Below are 12942 nucleotides of genomic sequence, written 5' to 3'. Positions count from 1 at the left end.
ACATTTTAATAGCATTCTCATTGTAAAGGTACTGTACTTGCAGAGGGCAAACATGACACGGTTTGTTCTTGAAAGATGCTCTTTATTGAAACATATTTACAAGTGTTTTCAGCTTATTTTCTGTGTATTTGTTTATTTTATTTTTTTAAACAGCAGAACTTTTATAAAGTCACTACACTTACAGGACGTCAAGTTATCAGAAGAAAGAAGTGATAAGAGCTCAACAGTTTTCTTGACGCGAGTCGCTAAAGTCCTAAATACACTCAAGCACACACTGTTTATTGGAGGCATTTAAAAGGGCTTCATTCCTTTCCTGGTGTTTATCATAGAAATGCAAGATTAAATTTAAAGGATGCAAATTTTTTTTGAGGGTTTATGATCACCACAGGTGAGGTCGTACTGTCTGTTATGTCCAGGTTGTTGATGGTGTCTATAAGTGACCCTGCAGAATGAGGAAGCATGACCAATGATTACATTGGAGGTATTTACAAGCGTTGAACTGTGATTCGGAGTAACGTTAAAGAACAAAAGTGACATCAGACTTCATGCCAGTCAGCAATCTCCACCTGTTTTTTTTCCCCCCCCCTCTGTGTTTACATAAAATAAAATCCTGGAGAGCAGGAGGGTCCTGCCTCATCAACCCGGTTGTCATTTCAGCAGATTCTCATCTGTGATCAGACGCCAAACTGAGAGGTTTATCAGAAATCAGAGATGTGTGTTACCTGATTTATGCCAGATTGTTAGGATTTTTTTGGTCCTAACAGTCAACCTGTTATGAAGCCATTTCTAAGACTTTGGGACCCCATTGAGAGCCGTTACCCACAAAAGGAGAAAACAAGAAAACCTGCACAACTCTCCAATGGTACCCATGATGGCCAAGACTATTGAGAAAAGATACAAACTTTTTAAAGGTGTGTGTTACTATATCTGACCTAAACCTAACATTTCCAGGGGGGAAAAAAAAGCACCATACAGTGAACCATGGTGGTGGCAGTATGATGGTGTGGGGCACTCTCATAGTTTTAGAACCTGCAGCAGGTCTTTAGATGCAGAAATGCATCCAAAAGTTGCAGGTCAGTAGGACTGGAGTTGGGAGTCCACCGCCACAAGGTATGGATCCTCCAGACATTTGTTGTCTCCAGTTTCAGGCGTGTCTCCAACACAGCTGATTCAGGTGTGATAAACCAGGGAAAGAACTAAAGCGTGCACGATAAACGCAACACTATGACAAGGAGGGTTGAAAGATGTCATTAGAAAACAGGCTCCGTTATCTCGTGAAAATCGGAGAGGAAAACATTTGTTGTTGGAAAATAAGATTTTCAACATCAAGATGAGAGAAATAACTAATAATCTTCAGGTAAAGATGTCCAAACGAATGTTTATGACTGTCTGATTTTGGCATTCGTAGAGAACATCTGTGTCTTTGGAAGCTCGTCAAAATTACTGAAATCAAGTCTGATTGGATCAACTGTTTGCAGCAGCATTTGCAGCGGTGAAAGCGTTTTAAATCAGCATGGGATTAGTTATTTTTATACATTTTTATCCAATATTGCCTACTGCAGGGATTGTTTACTTGTAAACTGCTGACTTTGATGTACAAAAGTATCCACTGCCACCCGACCTTTAAACATGAACCAATTCATGGATCAAATTTGCTCATCAGAACAACTTAGACTCACAAACTGGGATAAATAATAATAGCTTATGAATGAGAACTGTTGTCCTAAATGACACGATGAGAGGCTTCATGTTCATGTCAGAGAACCCCGCTAATCACTGATGTGATGGATATTGTGCTTTTGGACGCATCCTCACCTTAAAAGGAATGCGACATACAGGAAGGACCTGACCTGCCTCTGCATAAATACATCAACCATACAGCTATCAGACTCTATTTACAGCTCTGCTTAGTTCATGTACAGTCCTGGTAGATGTGCGCCCACTGTAAAACACCCCACCTTGAACACTGATCAGGGATCAGTTCCCACGCGCCTGCAGCAGGGAAATAGATCTGATTCCTGAACGGGCTCGAGAGAGAGTGCTGCTGTCTGTGGTTCTCTGAGAAACAGGAAGTGTTTGGGTCATGTGACATGAGAGTAGCGACCGTCGATAAGGGGGTCGGTTACATTACAGCACACTGGGCGACTCCGCAGCAGTCCTTGATGATGGCCGCCCCTGACTTGGTGATGAAGGGTTTGTTGGGAGGCGGCTCTGGGATCTGTCGCTTGGGCTTTTGAGGATCTGCAATGAGATTAGAGGACAGAGATTTTAAAAAAAGAAAACACATGTGCGGCTAGTTTCCATCTCTGAAGATGAGTTTTGAAGCTCTGACTCACTCGCCGTGGCTTTGAGTTTCTGCTCCAGAGGCCGGAGCTTCAGCCGGAGGAACTCGGCCATCTCCTTGTCCTCCTCCTTCTCCCTGAGGAACAATCACACCTCTAATGCAGCTCAATAAACATCAGCAATTATCTGACCAGACCAAACAGAACCTGTATTCTGCATGGTTTATTAAAGCTTTGGCCTTGTTGACTAAATCAATTAGTCTGAAAGACAAAATCCAAACTCAATTAGCTCTGACAGTTTTTTTTTTCCAGAGGTAGGTTGAGCGAGAGCAGCATCGCTTCAAAACAACATTTTTCTTAATGAAGTCACTCAAGCGAATAGTAGACGGCAAAAACATAAAATCTTACCAAGTCATTTTGGTTTAGTTTCTAGTGCAAATGAGACAAAAACTAACATTTCAGTAAGACAAATGCTTCTTTTAAGTAATAGCTCCTTAATACTGATGGAAAACCAGTTATTTCACTTATAATAGGATGAATAATATTCAGACTCGTCCATCTCATTCACTTTGTTTCTCCCGCACCATGTGTGTATCACATGTGTGTATGAAACACTCAGACACAGCTGCACTAAGAGACAAAATCCCGGATATTAACTCTGCCCGTCATGCAGGTGGTACCTTAATCTCTCCACCTCGGCGTCGTCCACCAGGAAATCCCTTTTCTGCACCAGTTTATGGATCTTAAGGATCAGCTCCTCCTCCCGCTGCTTGTGTTTCTTGTTCTTTTCTTTCTCTTTTGGCAAATGACAAAAAAATATGGTGTTAATAACAGTGTAGGCTACAAATGAACCATTTCCTAAATCCCAACATCGCAAATAGATCCTTAACTCTCTCTTTGCTATTAATGGCAAATAAAGCATTAACTTCAATATACAAATACCAGAGAGCTTGCTTTCTCTTTAGAGAGAACATCCGTTTTAGTATTGTCTGACCTTCACGCATCAGTGGAAAAACCAGAGCCGCCTACTGTATCATATGAACATGCATGTACGCATGCTTGCAGCTGAATAGGCAGGTTGTCTCAGGACGGGGAGGGGGGGGGGGGGCAGATAAAACGAGTCATCTGCACACGTTGGCTCTTTGTCCTGTCTGGAAGTGAAAGTGGGGCATTGCAGCTGCAGTGACTGCCACCGTGTGGGCAGAACAACCTGAAGGGTGCAGAACTCAGGGAGAGGGGCGGCACTCGTTGCCCTGAGCTGGAATAACTGGAGGCCCTCCAGTTGCTCCATCTGCTGCTGAAATACTGCAATATTTATTTATTTTTGTTTCACTTTCATGGCTATCAGCAGAGTTGTCAATAAGTGGGGCACCTGAGACTTTGCTTCAGACAAAATCTTTTAGCTGGAGAGTGAAGTTATCCCTGCCTCAGTTAAAAAGATGAATTTATCACAAGGCTTGTTGCTCACTTTGCTGCTCGAGCACCAGATAGATCGGTCGGGAAACGCAGCTCTCGCTCAGAGACGGCCGCAGAAATCTTTTCGGGAGAACAGAGTCATAACAACCGTGGCAGAAATAAAGCTGCTCTGGTTTTGGGCACTTGAGGCGGCTGGGATCAGATCCTGCAGCAGAGACAGAGCGGTGTGCGTTGCGTCAGTACCATCTGCCTGAGCGACCGGGATGATAATGATCAACAGCACATGAGCAGATCCACTGAGAAGTGGGTCCAAAAGAAGAAACGGAGGGAGGAGGGGGGAGGATGTTGACCTCTGTGTTGGTTTTAATGAGCTGGGACATTCAGGAAGCAAACATTTTATTACTCAGAGTCAACAAGCTAAGCAATTAGGCCCATTTTCAGCAGGATGTTTCTGTGTGAGGAAAGCTAATGCTGATATGATGCTAATGAAATGTTTTAGGCTTTACTTATCAAGAAACAAGAATATAAAGACTAAATAAGCCAAGGTGACGTTCTTATTTTTCACCGATAAACACAAACATCCCATCATGACAGCAGCAGATGTCTACAGGTTGTCAGGTGATCCACTTATTTTCTTTCCCAGCTTTAAAATAACCCCCCCCCCCCCCCCCCCCCAATGTTTGAGATGCCACCCGTGTGTTGTCATGTGCGTCCTTGAACATGACACCGCCACCTCCTCTCCACCTCACACACGCAGACTCTGACATATAATGAAACAAGATGTACATTCTCTATCAGGGGGCGTGTTATCCTGCTGTTGCCAGGTTTTTATCTCAACTCCCTGCTTTGTGTTACTATGGGAGACGCTGCTGACGTCAGGGAAGAACTTTACCACGCTCAGGATGCGCATCACACGGGTGTAGAGTTATGCCTCCATTAGAGTTTTTACTGTCGTTACTATTAGATTCAATTATGTGAATTTTTATCTGGAAACTGTCTGGCTGCTTCTGATGTATGTGCTCCGATTAATTTTTATCTGCAGAAAAAAAAGAAAACGTGTCAAACTCAAGGCCCGTGGACCAAATCCGGCTCATCAGAAGTTTATATGTGGCCCCTAGAAATAAAACACTCTTTAATATAACAATTGTGTGCCTAATTATTATTTTATCAATCAAAACAAAGCAATTTCATCTGCATTCTGCCAAACTGGATCAAGGTGAAAATATATCTGATGTTATTTAATTTCAAGAAGTGCTCATCAAATGTAGAGTCGGCTGCTTATTCATATTTCATCAGTTTGTTTATGGGTTTTATCAACACATTCTGCCACAAACCGTCCCTTCGGAGACATTCTCCATGTTGATACAGCCCGAAATGAAAACGAGTTTGACGCCCCTTATCTAAGTCATAAAATATTTCAGAAAGAAATTAAGACTGTTCGGCTTTAAAAAAAAAAAAATCCAAAGAAAGGACGAATCCATCACAGAGGAAGTTGCATTTTTAATCATTTACTGTAAAAAATATCTGTTTTTTAATTGGGCCCTCGCAAAACTATTTGTAAAATTTAGAGTTTTTCATATTTTGTCAGATCAGTAGAGTATTTTTTGGTGACTCATTTTGTTCATTAGTTATTGTGTTTAATTGTGAAAGCATTCAAGTGTTAGAAAGGCGGTTCTGTTGACACAAACTGACAGAAAGCAAACACCGCCATTTTCAAATCCTATTTCTTAGATGATTTTAAAACAACGTAGTGATTCTGTTCAATTTTACAATTCGCACTAATCTGTTAGTGAGAATTGACACTCTGTTGGTCTGGCACACAGGTCTCAAACTCCAGTCCTCGAGGGCCACTGCCTGGAAACTTTTAGATGTGCCTCTGCTGCACCACCTGAACAGAATAATTAGGTCATTAAGGCTCGGAGAACTGATCTACACAAGGAGGAGGTAATTGAGCCATTTCATTTCAGCGTTTTGTACCTGTGGCACATCTGAAAACTGCAGGACAGCGGCCCTCGAGGACTGGAGTTTGACACCCCTGATAGCACATAAAATCTCAATGCACACTCTGAAATGTTGTGGTTGCAAGCAATATGACAAATTGCCTTTACAAGGCAGTGTGAGATTTTCCTCTCTGCTTTGGTGCAGCTTGTACTTCGAAACCAAAATGCTTCTCTTTGGTGAAGTTCGGAGAGGGACGACTGATATTTTTCTCAGTTCTGTTCATATAAAATGCAATCTCCTTCGTAGTTGTGCGCAGCAGAATATACGCCAACGTACCTGGTACTGAAACAATCTGTCTCAGCTCCTGCTTTAGGCTCATGATGTCTTTGCAGAGCTGAATGTCATCCATCCTGAGATACAAAACAAATAGAGAGAAACAGAACAATGAGTCAATGGCCTCCATCAGATTAAAGGGCTTCTTATATTATTAGCTCAATTTATTTTGGAAATCAGACTGAGTTGTCAGAGAGGCTTGTTTTGTTTAGAGGATGCTGGGGGAAAAAATAGAGCAAAAGCAAAAGATGCGAAGGAGAAGGTTTGTCAGACAGGATATGGTCCGCAAAATATCCTGTCATAAAAGAAATTATGTTTATAGGTTCAACAAAAAGCAGAAAGTCACATTTTAAATCAAGCAGCAAAGTTGAGTTCTGGATAAATTACTCTCCAGGGGGTCTTCCCAACAGCTTTATTATGCTTCACTACTGAATTTCTCTACGAAAGCATAAATCGACTGACGGAGGCTGGTTGTTTGCACTCTGATATTTAAACAGTCTCTCAGATGTTATCAAACCAGGCTTGATTCAGCCTCAGGCATCTGTCACAAATCATAAACATGATGAAGAAAGATGCATCAACAAAACTCATCTCTCTGGAGAACTCTTTATTGGTCCTCCATCGGGCAAATTCCCCCCTGAATCCCTCCCGTCTCTGACATCATCCACAGATTTGTTTCACGCCATGACAGATCAGACCTATGACTCATCCACACCCTCCCTCCTCTTCTTCTTCATCTTCTTACTGTCACTCTGCTTAACACCTCCCTCCCTTCTTTGCCTGTGTTTCCTCACTTGCGTTGCCTTGTGTTTCACCCTCTAAATGCTATCCGTGGATCCCGGCCACGTCCGTACGTTGACGTCCACACTGGGTGTATGTGACGTCTTGCCACTGCAGACTGAGAGGTTAGCAGATAGCAGACCTGACGAAGCCTGAAGATTTCTGTTTTGCCCTTCAAATTGTTGTTGTGCTGTCAAAAACAGACACCAATAAAACTCCAGAAACAGAGTTGAAGCTGAATTGGATGAAGAGACAGAGGCTGTCATAACTCCACAGCCATCACTAAAGATGCCCGTTGTTGTAGTTTCACCCTCACTGCCCTCATCTTCAAGCAGATCGTCACACTTTTCCCCGGACAGTTATTATTTTGTGGAAGTTGTCGTCTTCAGCACTACTTAACTCCTGATTCCTCTCCTCTATGATATCACCAGGAAAGGTAGTATGTGGAAATTATGAAGCAACACCTCAAGACATGAGCCAGGAAGCCAAAACTTGGACAACAAACATTGACCCAACTCAGTTTTGGAGTGACAATCGGTTGAAATTCCAGCAAACTACTGAAAGCAGCTTGTGAAGGAAAAATGTCTGATCCCGGCCATACAGCATTAAAGCCAATTCTACCTAAATACTAAAAAAATACACTGCTCAAAAAAATAAAGGGAACACTTTAAGTGTTAAACACCTGTTTAAGTGTTCCCTTTATTTTTTTGAGCAGTATATATATACATGTACATTTCTGGCATTGAATAAAGGTTTAAAATAATCTCCAGAAAGTGTTTTGTAACTCTTATTATTTTCACTGTTAGCAAGCAGTTATAATTCAAAGCTAACCAACCTAAAGCAGATAAAAGTTTACTCTGCTTTTAATGGTAGACAGGCATTAAACCGTTGAATCTGATTTCAACTATATGTCTGCTGTGAAAATAAAAATTAAAAAAATTAAAAAGCAGACTGTGTAAGGAAACAGTTTTAAACTCCCTCCGGAAAACTGATGTATAATCCGTGAAGCTGCCAGCAGCTTCATCACAGTACCTCATTGGTCTGCTGGCAGCGTTACGCTCGCTGAATAATCAATGGACGCTCTCAAACGCCCAGTTCATAGAGTGTCTGAAGTAAAGCAGCATCTGAAATCCTCCCAAAAAGTCTCGCTGCGACAAGATGAAGCTCATTCGCCCTGCCGAGGACCGCTGCAGGAAGCGCGATGCCACTTCACCGATTACCTCTCCTGTCACATTCTGTTCGCATCGGTGTGAAACGACACAGACGAGTCACACTCACATGAAGCGCAGCTCCGACTCCCTGCGCACCAGGACCTCCCGCAGGCGCTGGATGCGAGCCATCTCCACCTCGATCTCCTCCGGAGACATGGTGCTCTCCGCCATGGACACATCGGAGTGACCTGCGAGTGAAACAGAGCCCCAGTGTGATGGGAAGGAAACAGAAACGAGTAGGCCTAGTTCCCCCCCACACACACACCTTAGTTTCAAGCAGTGATGTTGTAAATACAGAGAGCGCTCACCCCACGCTGCAGAGTAAAAAAAAGCTCCAGCTGATTCTGATTGACTGCAAACCTCAGAGTGTTTTCATTTCTTGGAAGCTTTGCCATGACATCAGGCGATGTTGCGCTTTTCATGTGTCGAGTGTCTTCACACAGCCGGGGACGGGTGAGATTTCCGGAGAGAGCAGCAGGACGTTTTTTTTTTTTTTTTTTTTAATAGTTTATTTTGAGTCCGACTGAATAATCTTCCCGAGGTGACGGTTGTTATTGTTGCAGAAGGAGAGGAACCCCCCTCTGTGCTGGCATCGATTTTACACAGCACATCTGGCAATTATGTGCACAAACTGCAGCCTCTGATGACGATCTTTGCAAACCACTTAATCCGCTGATCAATTTACTGCTGAAGATGCTCCAGGATCTGCAGCCACTGGCACGGTGCTGACCTTTCCAGCACACAAACAGCAGCTCGGCTCTCGGTTAGCAGCACAGATCTGGTCTTGTTACATCCGAGCTACAGCGGCTTGTCATGTTGAAACCACACTGGGGGGTTTTATAATGACATTAAAGCAACAAAAATAATTCAGAATTTTAAAGTAGAACAGATATTATACATGGTTTCATTTTTCCACATAACAAAAGTATTTTTAAAAAATGAGGTATGTGTATGAACCGCATTGCTTTAATACCCCAAAATTAAATTCAATGCAGCCGATGGTCTCCAGATGTTGCCTCATTAGTTGTCCGTCTGGCTTTAAATTAATCTCATTAATCCAGATGTTATATGAAGGCCTCGGAGGTTTGTGACAAAACATTAAAGAAAAGAAAAAGCGTCATGGAAACCAAGAAACACAGCAGAAAGGGCAGGAATAAGGTGGTGGAAAAATGTTGAATCTGTTATGTACTGTAGGTCATCATCACAATTAATCATCCCACACCTAACAAGAGTGGGAAAGGAAAGTGTTGATCAAAAAATGTTGACAACTACTGTTCGTTCTGCCTGCATGGCATAAATCGGACTCTTTATGAACGAGTAGAAGAAGAAAGCCATCGTTCAAAGGAATCCATGAGAAGTCGTGTTTTCCGCTTGTCACAAGTAGGTGAACAAACTAACTGATGCGGAGAAGGTGTAATCATGAGATGAAGCCAAAACAGAACTTTTTAGACTACATGCACAAGTCTACATTTGGAAAAACCAACACTGCACACAACCCTGAACGCACCATCCTCACAGAAAAACCTATGGGGATGTTTTTCTTCGCACCGTACAGGAAGGATGGAGCTGGATGGTCGATAATGCGCATGAACCTAGAGCTACAAAAGGGAAGGTTTGGGTCAAACCTTGTTTATGTGTTAGAAGGGCCTAGTCAAAGACCTGAATCCAACTCAAAATCTGGGGCAATATGTGGAAATTGAAGTTCACAGATGCTCTCCATCCATCAGGCTGTGCTTTAGATATTTTGCAAAGAAAAAGAGTCAAACTTTTCAGACCCAAAGCTGAAAGAGAACACTCTGCTAAATCCACAGAATCCCATTCGTATCTGCAAAGTCATAGAGTGACAAGCTGAGCTGAGTTAATGCTCCAAGTTAACGTCTAAGGACAGCTTTGAACTTAGAGAATTTGTTGTTTTTCTCAGAAACTGTGAAGCTGCTGTGATTCACGCCAAGGCACTGGAAATCCAAAATCACTGTAAGAAAATGCTAACAGCAGTTACAACGACCTGAGTCAGAGAGGATCAGTAGAAACAGAAGTGAAATTACATATAGATAGACTTGATTTACTAAGTGACTTCAAGTGGTTGAACTGGTTCTTATCAGAGTAAAAGGTGATAACTACAGTGCACGCCATACTTTTCAAATGTGCATTTGCAAACAAATTGAAAATAATCTACATAGATATGAGAAAAACCATGAATATTTCTTGATGTTGTTTAAGTTGTTTTTGTTATTTCTGGAGTTTAGAGGACTGCAACATGTAGTATCTAGCCCACTTCTAAAGCACTAACCTTTTCAACAACAGCAGCACAATTTGTTTGGGGGGGGGGGAAAAAACCTATACTGATTTCATGATTTCAAACCAAGAGGGTCACAAGTTTTGTTTTGAACATTTTTCACGGATAAATCACCTCTGCAAAAGCCAAGCATCACATTAGACGTTTCAATATTCTACTGCTCTTGGGGGACCGCTGTTGGTCTGGAGGCAGCAGCTTTGTACGCTTATGCCTTGAGCCGGCTATAGCTTCTTATAATTTAAACCTTTAACAGAGTTCCCGTAGTCATGTGGCCATTACTTTCATCCATGCTGCAGTGAAACCCACTGACAGAGAAATACACTGATAAACAACAACTCCCTTCATATATATAGGAACCGAGTAAACAACTCAAGTTCCCTGTTTTTCCTGAGTCAACAGCGATGATGAATCCATGGTTTATACTGTAGCAGTGGAAGACCAGCTGGCCGGGCGCTGCAGTCTGTTTCTGTGGGGTTCTGCACGTAGATGGAGCTGACTCACCACATAAATGTCTGCGCAGGACCACTCTGTTTCTTTTCTGTCTGCTTATGGTTTCAAATCATTTAATGTGCCTGTAGATAAACACTAGTGGTAATTCAAGGCGAGTATCACAGTGTTGCAGCATAACACAAGCTAAGGTGTTGTTTTCCCCATCTTCCTTCTTCTTCCACCATAAATAGAGGCCAGGTGTCTATAAACAGATGGAACAAGTTGCAGTAGACCGATACTTTACTACTAAAGGTGCTGATATGACACCTACATAATATCTCTATAGCTTCTTCTCATATCAACAAAAAATTAAAACCACAGGACAATTAATTAAAGTTTTCTATGAACCTCTAACAGTTGACCTGCAGACTACCACCCATTGTTTTATGAGCAAAGTAGTGTAATGCCACGTATAATTATTCAGGTTTATTTAACCCTATTTAAATAAAAGGGCGTGCTCCACATCAAACTGCCTGGAAACTCTGCAGCACCCACACTGAACTAAACAACATAGAAATGTCAGCGTATGTCACCCTATGCAGACGCCCCTGACATATCCTGCAGTCACGCTGAATGCTCTGCCGCTGCTGCTGCTGGACCGGACCTCCCCACACTTAGACAAGAGAACCAGGTGAGCACCGAATACAAACCACAAAGTGCTCTATAAATATGCATTTATATTTTGGGGATAATGAAATGCAAACACAGCAACTAAGTCAAGATACACAAATAAACAACAACCACCGAATTAAGTGTTTCCTCACACCTTGGTGAGTTATCAGAACCAGCAGGGATCCATGAAGTAAAATAACAGATGTTATGTGAGCTGGGTCATTGATTTTTTTTTTTTTTTTTTTTTTTTACAGGTTTAGATATTGGAACAGGAGAAAAATAATTAAGACATCTAATGTGATGTAAGCAAACTTTTAAAACATTAAGTTAATTATAAGTAAAATGAAAGTTTCTTCAAAGGTTTAACAAGTGATTAGAATAATCACAAAAACAAATGTAATTTACAGTCATCTTGAATATTGCAATCACATTTTTTTTAAAATCAAAGCAATAACCCTGCATATTGACGCTTTTTAAAATGATGTTTAATGCGTCAATCAGAGTTACCGTAAATCCTTATTAGTCTACTCAGTCTGAGTCATCAGCCCCATGCAAACTCCTCCTCGGCTTACAGTTACCAGTGTTTAGTTTTTGACAGTAGCTAACACGTTCATGCATCCTGCACACCGTAATGTTCGCTGTAAGATTTAGTGCTGTGTTTGTTAGTGCAATTATGATCTAAGGCTTTAGGGATGTATATTGACTCAAAGTCATCCGCAGCCTCTTATTACCCACCGTGGTCATGTAAGTAAGTAATAGGCCTTAATAGCACTAAAGCAACGTCAGGCTGTCGATACATCGAAACGCTTTTGTGAGTCACACATTAACCATTTCAGCGCCGACCGAAATTAAAACTGCAACACCGGGCTTTGTATTAGAAAGAGCTCTGCGTTTAAAACATCAGTACACCCGGATGCATGTCGCCCACCTTTGTCCGTCGTCCACGCCGTTTCCGACACGGCGCCGTAGCTCCGGAGCGCTCGCTCGGTGTCCGAGAAAGACTTCTTCATCTCCATGCTGGAGTGGAGGGGGAGGGAAAAACAAAAAATCCGAGGAGCGAGTGAGAACCTAAAGGTATAATCTGCAGCTTCTCCTCCCTGTTTGGGTTCTTCCAGATGAGTCAGTGTTCACCCGGCGACAAGCGACCAGCGACCCGAGGAGCTGAGAGCATCTTCAGCCGAGTCTTCAAATCCTGCTGGATAGAGGGGGATGCTGGGAGCATGCGCAGTGCGGGCGGAGATGTGGGGAGCTGGAAGACGCGAACGAACTCTGGGATGCTGATGGTGATGACGATAAAAATAAAACAGCTGGCCTGCAGACACGCGCGCGCGCGCACCCCTACGCACGCACGCACACACACACACACACACACACACACACACAGTGAAACACATTCGGATTATTAGAAATATGCATTGCAGAAGGCAGGGTCTGACTTTTGTTCTTTTGACAAAACGGAGAAAACAATGAAAAAAATGAGAACATCCCCTTTGTAGTACTTTTTTCACACTTGTGCTGCTGTAATATGTATTAATAATTTCTAGTTGCTTTGTGTTCAAATGCTTTGGACTATCATTTCCTG

General features: G+C 42.3%; 1 protein-coding gene across 1 annotated transcript; it reads right to left on the bottom strand.

Moving 5' to 3' along the window:
- Positions 1–64: 64 nt before the first annotated feature.
- Positions 65–12620, bottom strand: bmerb1 (bMERB domain containing 1). The gene is made up of 6 exons (XM_028018873.1): positions 12289–12620; positions 8031–8151; positions 5976–6049; positions 2963–3077; positions 2337–2419; positions 65–2241 (listed from the first exon to the last, which is right to left on the bottom strand). Exons 1-6 carry the CDS (start codon positions 12374–12376, stop codon positions 2123–2125), a joined length of 600 nt encoding a protein of 199 aa, XP_027874674.1. The 5' UTR covers positions 12377–12620; the 3' UTR covers positions 65–2122.
- Between the last annotated feature and the right edge of the window lie 322 nt (positions 12621–12942).

This window comes from Xiphophorus couchianus, chromosome 5 (assembly GCF_001444195.1).
Source record: "Xiphophorus couchianus chromosome 5, X_couchianus-1.0, whole genome shotgun sequence".
NCBI classification, from domain to species: domain Eukaryota; kingdom Metazoa; phylum Chordata; class Actinopteri; order Cyprinodontiformes; family Poeciliidae; genus Xiphophorus; species Xiphophorus couchianus.
Note: the sequence above shows the minus strand (reverse complement) of the source record. Positions and strands in the feature narration are given on the sequence as shown.